The sequence below is a fragment of the Brachyhypopomus gauderio genome, chromosome 13, assembly GCF_052324685.1.
Source record: "Brachyhypopomus gauderio isolate BG-103 chromosome 13, BGAUD_0.2, whole genome shotgun sequence".
Classification (NCBI taxonomy): Eukaryota; Metazoa; Chordata; class Actinopteri; order Gymnotiformes; family Hypopomidae; genus Brachyhypopomus; species Brachyhypopomus gauderio.
The window spans coordinates 8,599,080-8,621,056 of NC_135223.1; the positions used below are offsets into that span (position 1 = coordinate 8,599,080).

Consider the following 21,977-nt stretch of genomic DNA (forward strand, 5'->3'; position numbering starts at 1 on the left):
GAAAAAAGAAATTTAAAGGTGAATAACTTAATGTTTAAACTTAATGTTTTCCTGAAAGGCTATGGAAGAGCAGAAGTGAGAAGGCCTCAATGGCCTTGAGGAGAATAGAATGGGCCTATTCAGTGTAAGCTGCAAAACAAGCAGTTTGAGATAAGGAGATGGATGGCTAGTGAAGAGCAGGGGGGGCTCTAAGGAAGAGTAGCAAAGGTGGGGGCAGATATCGAAACTTAGAGAAGAGGTATGAAAGGGAGGACATCGCCCAGCACGAGGACTTTTTGCTTGGACGCTGCTGAGATCCACTTGGGTTAGGTAGAGTTCTAGGCAACTAGTACCAGTGCACTGGAGAGTTTGTACCACGTATACTTTGACTACATTGTATTCAATTATATTCCATATAAATTAATCTAAAAGAACTTTTGGTGTTAAGACTTTGCTTGGGAAATCCAGTCAAAACCAATCGGTTCATCGGGGCAGTGTTGGGGCCTATCTGGGTCAAGAAAAAAATATCCCAACAAAGGCACACATCCAATATGTACATGTGCAAATATAAATAAAATATTACAGTTTGTCTTGATCACATGATTTAGTAATTGTTGCCATATCTCACAAGTACCCTATTGTGTTGTGTTGCAGATAGTGTAAGACATTTTCCAGATAAATGCATTTTGGGTACAAGCTAACAGGCTTGCCATTTTTACATGTCATTCTGTGAATACTTTTTAAAAAATGTAAATTCAGAGTGCTTATAGCAGATCATTTTAGTCTATCTAGTATTTATGATATATCATAGTAAAACAAATACAGTACGGTGGATATCCAATTATTTTGTGAATGTATAAAACCTATCTGTCATTAGAACAAAATAGCTCTGTTAATTGTGTTTCTGTTGTCACGTGTATTCCTATTGTTCCTGGCTAGCAACCCAGGCACCAGGACATTATTTTATCATTATATGTTTCTGTAAATCATAGATGCATGTACTCCACATTTTTGGGTCTAAACTACATAACATTTATATAAAAACATCATTAATATATCAAGCTGTTAAATATTTTGAGCTTTTAGTAGAAATAAAATGAAGATAGGCTATTATAAACAGTTACCCATGTGAAGAACCGTCACCGTTGTACTGTAATGTTATTGTAAGATTTTGGCTTTCATTAAATTGGTCATTGCCATACTGATGCAGTATGAGCTGTCTTGTACAAAGCTAATTAATCTAACATGATTCATACAATTATAAGACATATAGCCCAAAGTTAAATTTTTATTCATGGTATACCAGCACCAATTTGACAGAACAGTGGCTGCAACGGTCACCAACATACCCTTTAATCTGGTATATAACTTTAGAAAATAATCTACCAACATACCCTTTAATTTGGTATATAACTTTAGAAAATAATCTACTAACATACCCTTTAATCTGGTATATAACTTTAGAAAATAATCTACCAACATACCCTTTAATTTGGTATATAACTTTAGAAAATAATCTACTAACATACCCTTTAATCTGGTATATAACTTTAGAAAATAATCTACCAACATACCCTTTAATTTGGTATATAACTTTAGAAAATAATCTACTTCTGCAAGCAATGCGCCATGTAAGACATAAGCAGTGAAGGCTCAAGGTCGGGTTATGGATATGGCTCAAATGGATACTGAACTTTATCAAAAGACTCAGAACTACAATATAAATGTAGTGGTAAAAGTAACATTTTATTGAAAATATTTTGCAAGAAACATTGTTATTGTAAATCCAAGAAGACAGCTACGTCATCCATCAGTGCTATAACAGCACTGTCAATCTGCAGAGAAGAAGAAAGAAAATAATTTCATTTCATTTTCAAGTTCACATTGCAAAACAATTCAATTTAATTTTATTTATACAGCACCAAATCACAACAAACAGTCACCTCAAGCTGTGTCAGGAAAACCATGTATTCTGGGACAAATACAATAATAGGATAAGGGATCTACAGTATGGCCTTTAAGCAAACAAAAGAAAGTATAAATCAAACTCTCTCACTGCATCCAGCAATAAATAACCATGTGTACACAGAGTTCCATTGAGCAAATGGTTAAGTGTTTGCTGGCCGGTATTATTCTGTTATTTATTTATTTATTTATTTATTGTGTACAATACGCTCGGTAACAGTCATTCCCAATAGCAAACCGGTGAAATTCTCAGCCCGGTGCAGTGCCAGGCTGCTGACTAGAACCGTGCTGAGTTAGGCTAGCATAGAGTATAAATTGTGATTTCAGTCTTGAACAGTCTTAAACTGATATTAGCAGGCGGCTAGCGCTCATAACATGCTGTAATTGCTGCAGTAAACATACTCAGTTCAAACTGAAAAGAAGTACAATAATACTCAAAAACCTGTCAATTGACCGACTTTGATGTAATGTGAGACGTGGCCTATTTGACTAACATTATAAGCTAACAAACATGCTAACAAGTAACGGTAACTTACCCAGAAAAACGTGCCAGCCGACAAACTGTCTTTGTTAGTCACCTTCTGCTCTTCCATTATTGAAATGGTGTCTTCTGGCACCCCTCGCCCACGTAGAAACTCACTTAAATCAGACACTTTCCGTCCACAGGTTGGTTCACCAACTGCACGCCTCTACATGTCTCTGTCATTAAGCTGATGACTTCCAAGTACCCACAATTCCGAGATTAAAGTCAGAATTTTGAGATTAAAGTCAGAATTCTGAGAATAAAGTCAGAATTGTGAGATTAAAGTCAGAATTGTGAGATTAAAGTCAGAATTCTGGCTGCCCTTTTTTTCCCAATGCCCCATTTTTTTATTTTTATAGTGGCCCTAATCCTCTTCTATACCATACTCTTCCGTACCGGTTCAACTAGAACAGAATGAAAAAAAAGTATTAAATTAAACACTCCCGCGGAGGTTTACGCCAAAAGATAGCTGATTAGCTCATTTCGCTGTCAATCAAAAAGGGATTCAGCCTCAGACAGATCATCCAATCATCATGCAGAAGCTGAGCGTCCGGGCCATCCGAGGCCGGCCCACTACCCCCAGAGACACTGAGAAGGGTAATGCTGCAGGCCGGAGCCCCGGTGGGCGTGGGTAAAGGGTGGAGCATGTGTCAATCATTTTCGACTGCAGCCAATCAGATACTACACTTTTGTTGTCAATCAATTTTTATTAAGCCAATTATCAGCCAGAGTTAGCTGTCAATCATTTTTTACTGCAGCCAATCTTAACAGATCTGCCAAACGAAGGCGGAAACTGCACGGAGAAGCTCTTTAAACAGAATGCCGCTCTTACACAAAAGTAGCTGAATAAAAACATTAGAAGAGCCATGACTTTAGACATTTTTAAATCATAGTTTAAAATACTTCTCACTTATTTTTCTGGAACGGCACTTTAATGTTTTTTTTTCCTTTATTGCACGTATTGCATCATTTGTACATCATATATATATGTGGCGAGTGTAAATTGTTAGCGGACACAAATTAAGTATTATATCGCGATCGATCGCCCAGTATAAGCTCCTCCGCCGAGCAGAGCGTTGAGGAGCGATTTCGATTGGAGGATCGTGCTCTAGCCTTTGAATATTAAAACCATTGTAGAAATTAAGCTCAGCAAGTAAAGTAAAAGAAGGACGCGATCACACAGTCTCATTGAAAAGGAGTTAATGAATAAAGTGCACCAACGCAAAACCCGTAACATAATCCAAATAAAGTTTGAAGACTGTTTTGATATAATCAAATGACGATGGAGTGTTGGAGTTATCGGACAGAGTTGATCAAATCAGAGGTAATCCAACTCAATGACTCCCGCAAAGATGTAATTAAACTCTGCCCACGAATTTCTCTTGGCGAAAGAGCATACGATAGCTAGCTAGCTCTCCATAATTATGACGATTAAAAGCAATGCCTGATTATATCAAAACAATACTGGTCTTCAAACTTTATTTGGATTATGTCACGGGTTTTGCGTTGGTTCACTTTATTCATTAACTCCCTACATTTTCAATGAGACTGTGTGATCGCGTCCTTCTTTTACATGTGCTCCATTGCTGGTCACATCTGAACTTAATTTCTACAATGGTTTTAATATTCAAAGGCTCTACAGCAGGGGTCGGCAACCTATGGCACGCGGGCCACCGTTGGCACGCCGAGGCATAATCAGTGGCACGCGACACGCTGGACCAGCATCAGCAAAAATTAATAATAAATAAAAAATAGAGCACGATCCTCCAATCGAAATCGCTCCTCAACGCTCTGCTCGGCGGAGGCGCTTATACTTGGCGATCGATCGCGATATAATACTTAATTTGTGTCCATTTACACCTCCCCTCCGCTAACAATTTACACTCGCCACATATATATATATATATATATATATATATATATATATATATATATATATATATATATATATATATATATATATATATATATGATGTAAATGATGCAATACGTGCAATAAAGGAAAAAAAAACATTAAAGTGCCGTTCCAGAATAACAAGTGAGAAGTATTTTAAACTTTTATTTAAAAATGTCTAAAGTCATGGCTCTTCTAATGTTTTTATTCAGCTACGTTTGTGCAATAATGGCATATACTTCTGTTTAAAGAGCTTCTCCGTGCAGTTTCCGCCTTCTTTTGGCAGATCTGTTAAGATTGGCTGCAGTAAAAAATGATTGACAGCTAACTCTGGCTGATAATTGGCTTAATAAAAATTAATTGACAACGAAAGTGTAGTATCTGATTGGCTGCATTCGAAAATGATTGGCACATGCTCCGCCCTTTACCCACGCCCACCGGGGCTCCGGGCTGCAGCATTACATATATGGAGACACTGAGCGTCCGATGGGCGGGACAAAGCCCAGAATTCATCCAATGGCTCGTCTCGTTTCGCTGCACTCTTTGCTTCGCTATTGAACTCTGTAGACACTCAGCGTCCACACCGTTTAAAGCACCGTGAAGCTGCGGGACTGAGTGAGAGGAAAGCCGCGTCGTTACCAGCAATAAGAAACTGATTCTGAACAAAAGTTGAGCGCGTTGTAGCGCATATTTAGTCAATGACATGTACACACAACAGTTTATGTTTGATCACTTATTTTTGACATTTTAGGGGAAGCTGAGCTTCCCCTGCAATCGCCACTGATATATATATATATATATATATGTGTTTTTGCGTGTGCGTGTGCGTGTGTGGCCAAGTGTAGAAGGAGGGAATCACACAAACCAGACAGCTCTAAAATTAATGTGGGGCTTTTATTTCCCGACTGATCCCAAAAGGACGCATCATTAATTGTATTAATTTGTATACATCTATATAACAACTATAAATTTAACAAGTACTTCAGAAAAAAAAGAAAGACAACAGTAGTGAACTGTTCATTCAAAAAATTACAGACACCGTGTTTAACAGAAGGACACTCCAATGGACATTCTTATCTCCCCTCTAAATCAAACAAAGATACATCTATATCAATAATTTTTACATTGTTACCACATAAACACGACACATAAACATTTAATAAAGTTAGTTGAAACACTTAAGCCGACATACTTCATGTTTTACAGAGAGGCGATTGGTGATACTGAGCAACGTCTCTGTCCGTTACAGTTTCAGTTAGGCTCTCGTGCTGGATGACGTCATACGTGCAATTATATACATGCACGAGAAACTGGCCTATACTACCTCTCACAACAGTGCCACCTACTGGATACTTAAAATAGCATGCGAGGCAAAGGAGAGAATGATGACCATTTCATATGGAAGTAATAACTTTATTATTCACCTGGCTATATATATATATATATATATATATATATATATATATATATATATATATATATATATATATATATATATATATATATAAACAGAAAAAATATTGCACATCATTATTGCATTTTGTCCAGTGTGTTGTGTTGGTTGTATGAATCATTGTCTGTTGTGTCTACATTAAAATTTTTAGTCTAAAAACCTATGTAGAATAAATATCAAATAAAGTAGAATGATATTTATTTTTAAACTTTCATTATTATTATTTATATTATTACACATTTTTCTGTGTAGACGTATGCCATCTTTAAAGGTGCTCAACAGATCTTATTTAAAGATGTACTGGGCTTAATTTAGTAATTTCCATCGTGATTGGGACAGACGCTCCCTCTACAACAGCTGGCCATTACATTTAGACTCTTTAGTCTACTTCTGGGCACTGAAACGTAGTATGATGTGGGTTAATCTCAACTTTGAGGAATCTGTCAAAATGAATCTGATTGTACGTAAATCCAGGACTTTTATATTAGAATCCGTCGTTTGTGGCGTCTTGATTCACAGCCCACTCGGCCAGCCGCTCCTCCTGTCTTTCATTTACTTTGACGTTGAGTCCGTTCGGTCCGTGTTCTCGTTTTTTAAACGAGCTTCTTTGATTTTTCGCCTCCGTCTGCTCGTGTAGACTCGAATATCCCTCCGCGGCCGCACCGCCACCCTGGCTGCACACACGGGCACCAGCTAGCCCGCTAACGCCGCTGCCTGCTCGGCTTCCTTTGTCACTGGTTCTCAAGAGCGTATAACGAGGTTTAAAGACCAGGGGGCCGTGGGCACCGCACACGACGGGCAGACCTGTGTTAGTGGGTCCGGTACATCTGCGGGGTCTCTGCGGGGGAGATTCGCTGTTTTATTTCATGACAGTAATGCTATCCTGGCTAGCCCACTAGCGCGAGCTCGTTTAGCTAGCTTGGCTAGGTTGGTTGTTTATCTTCAACACGCGACCTGAGCACTGAATCCAGTGACAACACTCATAAATGTTCGGTCAGACCGAGCCAGTCTGGCATTGTGGTTTCAGTATCTTTCTATGTGATTGTAGAGTATTCGTCATTGGGTAATATATATATATAACATTACCGGACCGTTTAACCACTACAGAGCTTCGTGGTTGGTTGACCAGACTGCAGCGACCCGGTTGTTTTGTTACACGTCCGCGTTAAACACGTTCCGTTAAATAGTTACACAAATTCAAGTTCAGCAAAGTGCACAAAATGTTTCGGTATCTGGAAGACGTCGATGACAGTCCATACGTGATGTGAGTGCCTTTTTGTTTGTGGAATGTCTGGTGTAGTTTTCGAGAAGCTGCTGTGTTGGGTATACCTGCTGTCACCGGTCTACTTACACCATCTGTACTCAGTGCTGTGTTTGGGGTGACATTAAATCATACTGACCTGTATGACCACACTGATCACAAGTGTGCAGTTGTTCTGAGTGGGGTCGTTCTGTCTTGTCAGGGATCCATTTGCAGCTCACAGACGCCAGATGAGGAGTTTGTTTGGCCCCTTTGGATTTGAGCCTTTTCTCCTAAACCCGCAGATCCAGTCTCCTCGAACACACCTGCAGGTAGGGTACACACAGGTTCTTCACATCACACCTCTACACACACAGACCTGACCTGTACCGCACCTCAACACACAGACCTGTACCGCACCTCAACACACAGACCTGTACCGCACCTCAACACACAGACCTGACCTGTACCGCACCTCAACACACAGACCTGACCTGTACCGCACCTCAACACACAGACCTGACCTGTACCGCACCTCAACACACAGACCTGACCTGTACCGCACCTCAACACACAGACCTGACCTGTACCGCACCTCAACACACAGACCTGACCTGTACCGCACCTCAACACACAGACCTGACCTGTACCGCACCTCAACACACAGACCTGACCTGTACCGCACCTCAACACACAGACCTGACCTGTACCGCACCTCTACACACAGACCTGTACCGCACCTCTACACACAGACCTGTACCGCACCTCTACACACAGACCTGTACCGCACCTCAACACACAGACCTGACCTGTACCGCACCTCAACACACAGACCTGTACCGCACCTCAACACACACAGACCTGTACCGCACCTCAACACACACAGACCTGTACCGCACCTCAACACACACAGACCTGTACCGCACCTCAACACACACAGACCTGTACCGCACCTCCACACACACAGACCTGTACCGCACCTCCACACACACAGACCTGTACCGCACCTCCACACACACAGACCTGACCTGTACCGCGCACCTACACACAGACCTGTACCGCACCTCTACACACACAGACCTGACTTGTGTCGCACCTCTACTCAAACTCTGTGTCGCACCTCTACTCAAACTCTGCATGCAGTGCAGAAGGTTCAGGAGGGAGGCAGTATAGTGTCGCTCATCAAGGGTTTTATCCGAGGAGGCCATGTTCCCTTTCGTTAAGAAGTGAAGCTGAAACAAGGTATAAGTATTTCAACAGAACATTGACCATTTAAATAATGTGGTCTCTCTTGTTTTCTCTGTAGCCACAGGCTGGAGCCTTGGCACCCTTTGGCATGATGGGAATGGTATGTTCGTGTCCTTAATGAGACATTATTTATTTTCTTTTGTATTTTGAGTGTGAGGTATGGAGCTGTTTGGGGGTGTGAGATGTGGTGGTGGCTAGCACTTTGGGGGGTGAGATGTGTGTAGGTTTGTTTGATAGTTTGGGGGATAATATGGGTAGGGGTGTTGAGCAGTTTGGGGGATGTGGTGTAGTGTTTAACTAGTTTCTGGGGTGAGATGTGTAGGTGTGTTTGGTAGTCGGGTGAGATGTGTAGGTATGTTTGGTGGTTTGGGGGGGTTGAGATGTGTAGAGGTGAAACTGATGACTATTTGTTGTGTGTTGCAGGGTGGTGGCTTCATGGACATGTTTGACATGATGAACGGGATGATGGGAAATATGGTGAGTGTCTTTGTAGCTCATTAGTGCCGGAAGTATCCAGAGGCAGGGTGGTGTCCTCAGGGTTGGGAGTAACAGGATACATGTAACAGACTTGTGTTATTAGGAACTATTCAGTTACAACGAGAGAAAAAATACAGTAAATAGATTACTGGTACACTTTAAAGTATTATGATTACTAGCAGGATTACCACATAACCACATAGGATTACCACATAACCACATAGGATTACCACATAACCACATAGGATTACCACATAACCACATAGGATTACATACTCTCTTGTTCTTTTTATCCTTTTCAGATCTGGTGTAGTGAGTTGTTCCTGTGACTGTTGTCACACTGCAGTGTGGAATGTAATTAAAGGGTTAAAAGGTGTTCCATGCATTGTGTTTTCTCCCAGAGTGCATTTGAGGTGTTTTACTTAATTCCCATGGAACTAGAAGAGCAGTTTGTGAGCTACTTCTGGTGCCATTCATGCATTTCTCTGCTTTCATAAAATCTGCATTATATGATATTTCTTTGTTAAAATGGGAAGTTGCGTAACCAAGTCTAGAGGAAACATTTCTGGTAAATAGTGCTCTGCTGTTGAGTCACCTTGTGGAGTATGAAATCTGAAATCTGGAAGGTCTGAGCCACCGGGTAGGAAATGGTCAGGGTGTTTCATAACACATCAGGCATCGTATTGGCCTTACACCAGAAGATCTGTCTTCATGGCAATCTGAGTAACGTTAGTTGGAGCGTGGCTCATAGTGATGTGTGCAGCGCTGAACGCAAGTAAAATTAAGTGAAGAGAGCCAACATGGAAGAGCTGAAGAGTGCAAGGCGCGCTCGTTTGGCCTTTCGAAGGGTGCAAGGCGCGCTCGTTTGGCCTTTCGAAGGGTGCAAGGCGCGCTCGTTTGGCCTTTTGACAGGTGCAATTGTAGTCTTGTAATGTGCCCTTGTAATTGTGTTTTAGCTGTATATCTAACATTTGCAGGCTAATTTGCTTGTAGTGTCTTTCATTTTCTTCAGTTAGGGCTGGATAATAACAATATCAATATATATCGTGATAAACGTTTCAATAACTGATTATGATTTTAAAGCACATTTTCAATATTTTGATAAATGCTATTTACAACATTACTATGTTCATAACAGGCTGCTGCCGTTAGTTCATTGCATTCGGTGATTGATGACTTACACCACGTGCAACCAGTGCTCAGCAATAGCAGGCTATGCTAATTTTGGTTTGGCTCCAACGTGACATGTACTAGCTGCAAAATGAGTACCGCTGACCGCAATACAAATGTGACTGAACAAGCTTTAACAAGCGATAATAAAGCTGATGAAGGTAGTGATAGTTGATAAAGGGGAAAGACTAATTCTGTGGTGTGTGGAAGTGTTTCGGCTATTGAAGATATTAATATTGACAAAGCTGACGAGTTTGTTTATTTGATAATGATGTAGTGCTTCATGTTCATATATGAAGCCGAATACAAATAAAAGGTTGACTGATTTATTTGTACTATTTTTATTTCTAAAGTAAATATAGTTTTATAGGAGGAGGTTTCGTATACAGTGCCTTGCAAAAGTATTCACCCCCCTTGGATTTTTCCCTATTTTACTACATTACAACCTGTATGTATTGTTTTTTTTATCTGAATTGAATGTGATGCATCTGCACAAAATAGTCTACATTTTAGAAGTGAAATGAGGAAAAAATATATGTATAAAAAAAATATGAAAATAAAAAACTGAAAATTGGCAAGTGCATATGTATTCACCCCCTTTGTTATGAAGCCCCTAAAAAGTTCTGGTGCAACCAATTACCTTCAGAAGTCACATACTTAGTGAAATGAAGGCAATCATTGTGCAATCTAAGTGTCACATGATCTGTCAGTATATACACACCTTTTCTGAAAGACCCCAGAGGCTGCAACACCATTAAGCTAACCAAACAACACCATGAAGACCAAAGAGCTCTCCAAGCAAGTCAGGGATAAAGTTGTAGAGAAGTATAAGTCAGGGTTGGGTTATAAAAAAATATCCAAATCTCTGATGATCCCCCGGAGCACCATCAAATCCATCATCATCAAATGGAAAGAACATGGTACCACAACAAACCTGCCAAGAGAGGGCCGCCCACCAAAACTCTCAGCCCGGTCAAGGAGGGCATTAATCAGAGAGGCAGCACAGAGACCAAAGGTAACCCTGAAGGAGCTGCAGAGTTCCCAAGCAGAGACTGGAGTATCTGTCCATATGACCACAATAAGCCGTACACTCCATAGAGCTGGGCTTTATGGAAGAGTGGCCAGAAAAAAACCTTTACTTACAGGCAAAAATAGGAAGGCTCGTTTCGAGTTTGCAAAAAGGCATGTGGGAGACTCCCAAACTGTATGGAGGAAGGTACTGTGGTCAGATGAAACCAAAATTGAACTTTTTGGCCACCAAGGAAAACGCTATGTCTGGCGCAAACCCAACACATCTCATCACCCCAAGAACACCATCCCCACAGTGAAACATGGTGGTGGAAGCATCATGCTGTGGGGATGTTTTTCAGCAGCAGGGACTGGAAAACTGGTCCGAGTCGAGGGGAAGATGGATGGTGCTAAATACAGGGATATTCTTGAGCAAAACCTGTTTACGTCTGTCAGTGATTTGAGACTAGGGCGGAGATTTACCTTCCAACAGGACAATGACCCAAAGCATACTGCTAAAGCAACACTTGAGTGGTTTAAGAGGAAACATGTAAACATATTGGAATGGCCTAGTCAAAGCCCAGACCTTAATCCAATTGAGAATCTGTGGTCAGACTTGAAGATTGCTGTTCACCAACGAAAACCATCTAACTTGAAGGAGCTGGAGCAGTTTTGCCATGAGGAATGGGCAAAAATTCCAGTGGCAAGATGTGGCAAACTCATAGAGACTTATTCAAAGCGACTTGCAGCTGTAATTGCTGTAAAAGGTGGCTCTACAAAGTACTGACTTACGGGGGTGAATAGTTATGCACACTGATGTTTTCAGTTATTTTGTCCTATTTGTTGTTTGCTTCACAATAAAAAAATGTTAAATGTTGAAAATTGTAGGCATGGTCTGTAAATTAAATGATGCAGACCCTCAAATATTCCCTTTGAATTTCAGGTTGTGAGGTAACAAAATGTGAAAAATGTAAAGGGGGGTGAATACTTTCGCAAGGCTTGACATTCATTTTTCAGACATTGCAGGTACAGACATCCTTTGTGGGCATTCTTGGCAGTTTTCTGTGGGATTTATATTGTTCATATCGATCTTGCAATTATATCATATTGACCGAAATTAATAAAAACATCGTGATTTAAATTTTGCCCATATTGTCCAGCCCTATATTCAGTTGAACTTTTGTTTGACAAACCCACCTAGTCATTATTCTCATATAATCTCCAGCACAGTCAGTCATTGTGTAAACAATGCTATATGTAATATAATATACACAAAAATAGCTAATATCTATTTAACCTGTATTATAGTACAGAGAATAAAAGATTAATGATGCCTTGCTTGCTAAATTAACTGGTGTTTATTGTGGTCACATTGGGCTAGGGTTAGTTGATATGATGTTTATTGGGGTCACATTGGGCTGGGGTTAGTTTACATGATGTTTATTGGGGTCACGTTGGGCTGGGGTTAGTTTACATGATATTTTTTGGGATCACGTTGTGCTTCAGTTAGTGGTGGGCCGTTAACGGCGGTCGTTAATTTGATACTCTTATCGGGCGATATAAAAATTATCGCCGTTAATATATTCTTAAAGTTGGGTTGGGAACTGGGACAAAATGGTTAAGCAAACTATGATGACTTTCAACTTGATAGTTTAGCTCGGCTGTATTCCTAACCAAATTGCACAGTAGGGGCGAGAATGAGTTTTCAAACCTGTGAATTACAAATCGTACGTGTGTTTACATGAATGCCGCCACGAAGTCGCCAGGTTTGATTAATGGAAAATTCATTTTTAGGAACGTAAAGTGTTACCGGAGCGGAGCTCGGAGCGGTCGTTTTCTGCATGGTCCTAGCGCTAAATTCGTCGCTATTAAAATATATCTTTTTAACCGTTAAAACTGCAGAGTACGGAGCCCAGGAGGCGACATGGGTAAAAAATAAAAATGAAATGAGGGAACGTTTTACCATTCGTGCTCACGATTTATTAATTCGTGCGCACGATTAACAATTCGTGCACACGTTTTGTTTTAATCGTGCGCACGTTTTCATTCATTCATTTGCAAACCCTACTGGCCTAAGCACATACATTGCAGATACAAGGATTTATGCCACAATGAACAGAGATACGTTTATTAGGCAGGTCTTGCTTTGTGTTTCAGGTTTGAAAAGTACTTTAAAATGCTTGAAATTGTAACTACTTCGTTTCACAACAATTATCTGTCTAACTGAACAGTTCTCTTGTATTAGGTTAACAAATACGAGCCTCTTGTAATTCCAGGACGAAACATGAGAGAACGTGAAGATGTTCAGATTGGGCGTTTTGGAAAATAAACAACCATTAAATAATGTGATTAAAAGCGAAATATTTCGAATCATTTCGAGTATATGTATAAATGTTTAACTTATTTAAGTTTATCGTGCTGGGAAATATTGAACTGGACCTTGAAAGTGACATACAAGTGCTTGAATTCCATCTTATAAAGGTGTATGAACCCTGCAAACATGACTTTGTTCATTGCGCTGAGGCGCGGCGCGCGCGAAGTTACAAATTTCGAGAGGTGCACAACCTCGCGAATCGACAGCGTGCTAGACCCTCACGCACGGGCAGAGCCACAGCACGCGGACCCTCGCACCGCTCGCGACGTGTCAAGTATAAACCAGGCTTAAGAATCAGTGATCTCTACCAAGACATGCCATTAAGTCTTCCAGAACCTTGAAGCTGGTCAACAACGTCAATAACTTCCTCTATGTTAGCTATGTTATAAACCAGGCTTTATACTTGACGCGTTGCGAGTACTTTTCAAACCTGAAACACAAAGCAACATTAAAATTAGTCATAAATGTTCATTAAAAGACTTAGAATTCGCTTCAGATGCCGTTTACTGATTGATTCCCCGCTGTGCAAGGGAAGCTACAATGTCCTCATGACGCATAAGCAAATAAAACCTAATAAACGTATCTCTGTTCATTGTGGCATAAATCTAAACAATCAAAATATATACAGTTTCAGGGAACTGTTACTGCCTCTCTCCTTGTATCTGCAATGTATGCGCTTAGGCCAGTAGGGTTTGCAAGTGAATGAATGAAAACGTGCGCACGATTAAAACAAAACGTGTGCACGAATTGTTAATCGTGTGAACGAATTACTAAATCGTTAGCACGAGTTTAATTAAAACGTGCGCACGATTAAAACAAAACGTGCGCACGAATTGTTAATCGTGCACACGAATTAATAAATCGTGAGCACGAATTACAGAAAACGTGCGCTCGAATGGTAAAACGTTCCCTCGTTTAGTTTTTATTTTTTACCCATGTCCCCTCCCGGGCTCCATAGCAGAGGACCAAAACTGACTTTTGAAAATTACGTCCGTGAGATTAAATGTACTAAATGTTGGCTTACATTTCAAATATCATGTTTAGCTGAATAAACATGTTATCAACCCCTTTTAATGTACAGTATGTAGGCTTACAAATTCATGTTTAACTGAATAAACCGTTGAACACGAGTAGCCTACATTTTATTGAGCAAGTAATATCTTTAAGTATCAAAGTAGCTTCCTCAAGCAGTCATTGATGCATTTTGGAAACAGGAGATGAGCCCCTGGTCTAATGCACCCTCTGTATTAAGAAACCCTATCTCAAATCTGACTTTTAGTCATTACTTGGGTAGCACGCATATGAGCCATTTTAATATAGATTAATCTAGATTAATTTCAAGATTTCAGTGAGATTAATCTAGATTTAAAAAATTAATCTATGCCCACCCCTAGCTTCAGTACATAGAGCCTGTCCAACGCTGTAGCATAAATTCACCTTGGAGGCTGAATGTTCATAGTAAACCATAATATTTAGTTTAATATTAGTGCTACCAAGTGCTGTAAATTAATCCAGCAAGTAAATAAAGATTAGGGGTAATCCTAACCCAGATGCTAAAATTTAGATTAGTGGTAACCCTAACCCAGATGTTTTTAGGTAGATTTTTAGCTATACTGAGAGTTAGCAAAGAAAATATTGTTACTTTAGGTTCATTCTGACTATCTACACACACACACACACACACACACACACTCTTCTATTCTTACTGATGTTATTCTTACTGAAGCAGGGGCCTGCTTCAAAAAGAGTGTGTGTGTGGGGGGGGGGGGGGTGGATTTATTTACTCGGATGTAAATGTATCTGTGTGTTGAGCTGATGGTTTGGCTCTGCAGGAGAGGATGTCAGGATCTCCAAGCTGTCAGACCTTCTCCTCCTCCACAATCATCTCCTACTCCTCCATGGACAGTGGGGCCCCCAAAGTTTACCAGCAGACTAGTGAAGTGCGCACTGCTCCTGGAGGGGTGAGAGATGCCCTACACACACACGCGCGCGCACACACACACTTTTCCTCAGGATTCAGAGAACATGCATGAACACATAGTGCATGTCTGACAGTGTGTTGTCCTCTAGCTGCTGGCCATGTTGAGTCTGTTCCTGTGTGTTTGTTTGTGCGTGCGTGTGTGTGTGTGCCCACGTGTGCAGATCAGAGAGACTCGTCAGTCTATGCGAGACAGTGAAAGTGGTATGGAGAGGATGTCCATTGGTCACCACATTGGAGAAAGAGCACATGTGATGGAACGTTCCAGAAACCGCCGTACAGGTGATCGAGAAGACAGGCAGGATTTCATCAACCTGGAGGAGAGTGAGTCCATGTTCTTCCCTAGACACTAATACCTCACCCCTCTGTGTACACAGAGCCTGCTCACACCAGCTGGTGGGGGTTGTTGTCTGTGTTTTCAACTCATTTGTGATTAGGTTATAGGTTTAGAAGTAACATTATACATTATATTCTCTCTCTTTCTCTCCCTCTTTCCCTGTAAGATGAGGCAGCTGCCTTTGATGAGGAGTGGAGGAGAGAATTGGGGCGATATGGTCCCCCTAATGTTCGTGGGCTGGAATATGGGCGGGACCGTAGGGCGGGACCTCAGCTGGCCTTGACCGCACCCCCAGACTCCTCCTCCCCAGTGCCCCGTCATGAGTCGCCACGACACCCAGCTCGCCCCCGTTATGACTGGTGAGGACTCGGTTCACTCATCCTCCTGAGTGGTGTTTGTTATGACTGGTGAGGACTGGGTTCACTCATCCTGACCTGACTGGTGTTTGTTATGACTAGTGAGGACTGGGTTCACTCATCCTCCTGACTGGTGTTTGTTATGACTGGTGAGGACTGGGTTCACTCATCCTCCTGACTGGTGTTTGTTATGACTGGTGAGGACTGGGTTCACTCATCCTGACCTGACTGGTGTTTGTTATGACTAGTGAGGACTGGGTTCACTCATCCTCCTGACTGGTGTTTGTTATGACTGGTGAGGACTGGGTTCACTCATCCTCCTGACTGGTGTTTGTTATGACTGGTGAGGACTGGGTTCACTCATCCTCCTGACTGGTGTTTGTTATGACTGGTGAGGACTGGGTTCACTCATCCTCCTGACTGGTGTTTGAATCTCATTTTCAAGGCAGCAGTAGCATGTTCAGGCATTGTTTCTGACTGGCTGTGTGTTCACAGGTGAGCGAGATCTTCAGGACCAGTGAAGGACATGAGAGGAGGAGCACTGGGAGTTCTGGACTGATCTCCTGTACGCGCTGTCCTGCAGTGTGTGTGCGTGTCTGCGTTTGTGTGCCTGCATGTGTGTGTCTGTGTGCGCGCCTGCGTGTGTGTGTGTCTGTATGTGTGCGCCTGTGTGTGTGTGTGTGTGTGCGTGCGCGCCTGCGTGTGTGTCTGTATGTGTGCGCCTGTGAGTGTGCGCGTCTGCATGTGTGTGTGCGTGCCTGTGTGTGTGTGTGTGTCTGTATGTGTGCCTCTGCGTGTGTTTCTGTATGTGTGCCTCTGCGTGTGTGTGTGTGTGTCTGTATGTGTGCCTCTGCGTGCGTGTGTGTGTGTGTGTGTGTATGCCAGCATGCAGGGCTGAGGCTGTACAGGATTAAAATGTTCATATGCTAACCTCATCCCAGGGCTGAGTACCCAACATATATATATATATATATATATATACACATACATACACACACACACACACACACACACCAGCTTTCAGTCTGTGACCTGTAAGCATATATGCATCATTGGAAGTTCAGCACACATGCACATACATGCAGGCATAAACACACGCAGGCATAAAGACACACACACACACACATACACACACGTATGTATACATGTGCGCGTCTACGTACTTGCAAACACATGCACGCGTACACACCCTCAAGTGCATTCATGCATGCACACACACACACATTCATGCATGCACACACACACACACATTCATGCATGCACACACACACACACATACACACACACACACACATACACAGTTTGACAATTTTAGTAAGTCATTCCCATGCTTCCAACATTTAAATATGTAAATGTGTAATAATGCACTACAGAGTCCAGCACATACACACACTCACACTCGTGTACGCACACATTGTGTTGTTGATACTATGGTAATATGTGGGTTGAATTGTATACTGTTCACTAGTTAACCTTATTAACAAATAAAATAAAGTCTTGTTAGGTCATTGTCTTCTTATTGAGCAGCTCGTGTTTTTTTCTTTGAAGATGCATTTCAGTTCAGAGCCTGTATATGTGGCCAGTTCAGAGCCTGTATATGTGGCCAGTTCAGAGCCTGTATATGTGGCCAGTTCAGAGCCTGTATATGTGGCCAGTTCAGAGCCTGTATATGTGACCAGTTCAGAGCCTGGATATGTGGCCAGTTCAGAGCCTGGATATGTGGCCAGTTCAGAGCCTGTATATGTGGCCGGTTCAGAGCCTGTATATGTGGCCAGTTCAGAGCCTGTATATGTGGCCAGTTCAGAGCCTGTATATGTGGCCAGTTCAGAGCCTGTATATGTGGCCAGTTCAGAGCCTGTATATGTGGCCAGTTCAGAGCCTGTATATGTGGCCAGTTCAGAGCCTGGATATGTGGCCAGTTCAGAGCCTGTATATGTGGCCAGTTCAGAGCCTGTATATGTGGCCAGTTCAGAGCCTGTATATGTGGCCAGTTCAGAGCCTGTATATGTGGCCAGTTCAGAGCCTGTATATGTGGCCAGTTCAGAGCCTGTATATGTGGCCAGTTCAGAGCCTGTATATGTGGCCAGTTCAGAGCCTGTATATGTGGCCAGTTCAGAGCCTGGATATGTGGCCAGTTCAGAGCCTGGATATGTGGCCAGTTCAGAGCCTGTATATGTGGCCAGTTCAGAGCCTGTATATGTGGCCAGTTCAGAGCCTGTATATGTGGCCAGTTCAGAGCCTGTATATGTGGCCAGTGGTTGCAGCAGCACTACTCCTGCTTAGCAGTGTTGGACAAATGTGAACCTCAGGTTTGTTGCTCATCCTGTTCAGTGTTGCAGCAGCACAAGTTTGTCTCGTACTTATGAGCTATTTATCACAGCCAAAAGGATGAGACTCTCCCTCACCCTCTCACTCTCTCCCTCCCACTCTCCTCCCCTCACACACTCACCCTCTCACTCTCTCCCTCACACATTCACTCCCCCACCCCACACGCTCTATTCCAGGTGCTTGTTTGTTTGCTCTGGTTAATTGGTTGCTTACATTCCATAGAAGCCAATAGTGTAAAAATGGTCTGCCAATTGCTCTGCCAAATCATGCATATTAATTTATGTAAAAATTGCTTGTTTACTAATTATTGGAACATATGCAAATCAATGTCCTGAGTCTTTCTAAGTGATTGGAAGGTATGGAGAGGCATAACTGTAGGCTTTTTGATGTTGACATTTCCTGATTAAAAAAACAAAAACTTTTTGTAATAAAATCTATTTCTCTGTTTTCAGAACAAGTGATCAGCCAAAGTTTCAACAGACCCGTCAAATGTGTGTGGTTTTCTGTGGATTATAGTCTTGTTCATTCTTGTTAAAATTGTTTTAAAAAATCCAATCCATGACTGCTGGGACCGTGAGCAGGGATGCGAGGCTAAACCCCTACAGAGCTGGGCTTAGAGGTCAGCTAAGACTAGGACTGGAGTGGAGTTCCAGTGTAAACAGCATAATGACTCTCGATCACTCTGTTGTGATGTGGAGTAGCTCAGGTGTGAACAAGTCTTGGATGTTAAAACCACTGGGACGTTCATATCAGCAGAAGCACAGACAGGACCAGCAGCACCAACGCTCCTCTTGCCAGGTTCTGCTACACACTGGGACGCCTGTGCTGCTCAATGTTTACAGGCATTGCCGCAAGATGCTAATAATATGTTGTTTGATCACTCTCTGCCTTCTGAACATAATAGTCTTAATGAAGACACCCTAGAGCAGGGATGTTGGAGGCCTTGAGTCTACACACTGGTTCACCTGATCAGGTAACTGACAGGATGTGTAGCCATGTTTGAATCATCAGACCATGCTAGATTCGTTTCTCTATCTCTCTCATTCGCTCCTCATCAGTGACTACTAGGATCTGTTAAACAAATAATGTCAACTTAGGTTGCCATTTTAATGCCTGTACCTGTTGTTGCTTCCTTATTCTGTATTAAAGAACGGCAGAATGCAGATTTGTAGGTAGAGCAGCTGATGGATACACAGCTCACTGAATCACTGCTTAGATCAGCTCACTGAATCACTGCTCAGATCAGCTCACTGAATCACTGCTTAGATCAGCTCACTGAATCACTGCTCAGATCAGCTCACTGAATCACTGCTTAGATCAGCTCACTGAATCACTGCTCAGATCAGCTCACTGAATCAATCACTGCTCAGATCAGCTCACTGAATCACTGCTCAGATCAGCTCACTGAATCACTGCTCAGATCAGCTCACTGAATCACTGCTCAGATCAACTCACTGAATCACTGCTCAGATCAGCTCAGCTGTTTGAGTTATAATGAGATAAATTTCCTTTAGTAAAGCTCTAGCCCTCCCAGTAAATGAATGTAAAGAAAGAATCGATTAACCACAGCTCTCACTACCAGGAGTTTGGAAATGGTCACATTTTAAAAATGTTTTATGTCAACTCTTTTTCGGTTAGTACTAATACAACCCTAATGACCTTTACATGAAAAATAATACAACAATCCTTTAAATGCAAAATACAGTAGAATCATTGCTCACACTGACAATTATAAATCACTAAAACAAAACACAGCAGTAGTTCCATGTCCACTGAAATAGTGGAGCGCTATATTACTCCAAAACATCTATTGGTCATGTAGTGTTGTTACTCCAAAACATCTATTGGTCATGTAGTGTTATTACTCCAACACATCTATTGGTCATGTAGTGTTGTTACTCCAACACATCTATTGGTCATGTAGTGTTGTTACTCCAACACATCTATTGGTCATATTGGTCATGTAGTGTTGTTACTCCAACACATCTATTGGTCATGTAGTGTTGTTACTCCAACACATCTATTGGTCATGTAGTGTTGTTACTCCAACACATCTATTGGTCATGTAGTGTTATTACTCCAACACATCTATTGGTCATGTAGTGTTGTTACTCCAACACATCTATTGGTCATGTAGTGTTATTACTCCAACACATCTATTGGTCATATAGTGTTGTTACTCCAACACATCTATTGGTCATGTAGTGTTGTTACTCCAACACATCTATTGGTCATGTAGTGTTGTTACTCCAACACATCTATTGGTCATGTAGTGTTGTTACTCCAACACATCTATTGGTCATGTAGTGTTGTTACTCCAACACATCTATTGGTCATGTAGTGTTGTTACTCCAACACATCTATTGGTCATATTGGTCATGTAGTGTTGTTACTCCAACACATCTATTGGTCATGTAGTGTTGTTACTCCAACACATCTATTGGTCATGTAGTGTTGTTACTCCAACACATCTATTGGTCATGTAGTGTTATTACTCCAACACATCTATTGGTCATGTAGTGTTGTTACTCCAACACATCTATTGGTCATGTAGTGTTATTACTCCAACACATCTATTGGTCATATAGTGTTGTTACTCCAACACATCTATTGGTCATGTAGTGTTGTTACTCCAACACACAGAGACGGTCTTTGCATAGAGGCGTTGCTAGGCAATTGCCTTGGGCCCCTCCCACTGTAGGGCCCCCTTGTTTAGCTAAAGCCAGCTTCACACAACACGACTTTTCAGTCGTCAGTTCGCACTACACGACTGGTTTTGCTGTAATAGCGAGTCTTTCAGTTGTGGCTTTCACACTACATGACTGATCGGCGACGCGGGCTCACGAATTAAACGACTGGGGAATCGCCGACTCATCTGGCTGCCGTCCAAAAACACGAAAACGAAACTAGCGAGAACCAGCAACACCACGAAGAAGATAAAAACAATGTACATGCACTCCACATTTTCGTTATTATTTTTTTTTACCGTTTAAACACTCCATAGTCCCGAATTGCCAGACGTATTTCATCTGTCCGTTGCAGTGAACATAGATATAGTCAATCGCACTATTATTTCACAATAACTTAAACACAGTGTTGTAGTAAAGTTGTAAGAAAGGTGAGGATTTTGTGTGTTTGCTGGGTTACTGTTTTGAAAACATTCTTGAAAGTTTTTTACATTCTTCAGAGATATCTTCAGCGGTGCCGCGGTTCTCTCTCCGCGTTCCCATTGGCTGTAGCTAGACGCTGCTGGTGACTCAGTCGCCGACTGGGCTAGATATTAAACATGCTAGATATTAAACATGCTAGATATCTGCCGGTCGTCTGCGATGAGTCGGCGAGCGTCTTTCAGCAGTTCACACTACACGACTGAGCGAGCGCCAAGTGATTGCCGATTTGCCTCCGACCACAGTTTCTGTCGGCGATCTACAAAAACAGTCGGCGACTGAAAAACCAGCCTAAAATCGTGTAGTGTGAACCTGGCTTAACTTATCTCTCGCATATTAATGTTGATGGGCCCCCTAGCTAAATTCGCCTTGAGCCCCCAAATTGCTAAGTCCGCCACTGCCAACACATCTATTGGTCATGTAGTGTTGTTACTCCAACACATCTATTGGTCATGTAGTGTTGTTACTCCAACACATCTA

General features: G+C 41.8%; 1 protein-coding gene across 2 annotated transcripts; it reads left to right on the plus strand.

The window, feature by feature from the left end:
• Positions 1-6,293: 6,293 nt before the first annotated feature.
• mlf2 (myeloid leukemia factor 2) lies at positions 6,294-17,521 on the plus strand. Of its 2 annotated transcripts, XM_076970647.1 has the most exons (8): positions 6,298-7,078; positions 7,278-7,386; positions 8,361-8,402; positions 8,726-8,779; positions 15,164-15,292; positions 15,474-15,633; positions 15,813-16,005; positions 16,498-17,521. In XM_076970647.1, exons 1-8 carry the CDS (start codon positions 7,035-7,037, stop codon positions 16,499-16,501), a joined length of 735 nt encoding a protein of 244 aa, XP_076826762.1. In that variant the 5' UTR covers positions 6,298-7,034; the 3' UTR covers positions 16,502-17,521. The 2 variants fall into 2 exon arrangements, with proteins under 2 accessions (XP_076826763.1, XP_076826762.1); XM_076970648.1 differs by lacking the exon at positions 16,498-17,521 and having other exon boundaries at positions 6,294-7,078; positions 15,813-16,009.
• Positions 17,522-21,977: the final 4,456 nt, after the last annotated feature.

Bases quoted from the DNA above. Each gene is read 5' to 3' on its own strand.
- mlf2 (XM_076970648.1), top strand. From the start codon at position 7,035: ATGTTTCGGTATCTGGAAGACGTCGATGACAGTCCATACGTGAT. The intron at 8,403-8,725 runs GTATGTTCGTGT...TGTGTGTTGCAG, and splicing joins CCTTTGGCATGATGGGAATG to GGTGGTGGCTTCATGGACAT. The intron at 15,634-15,812 runs GTGAGTCCATGT...TTTCCCTGTAAG, and splicing joins TTTCATCAACCTGGAGGAGA to ATGAGGCAGCTGCCTTTGAT.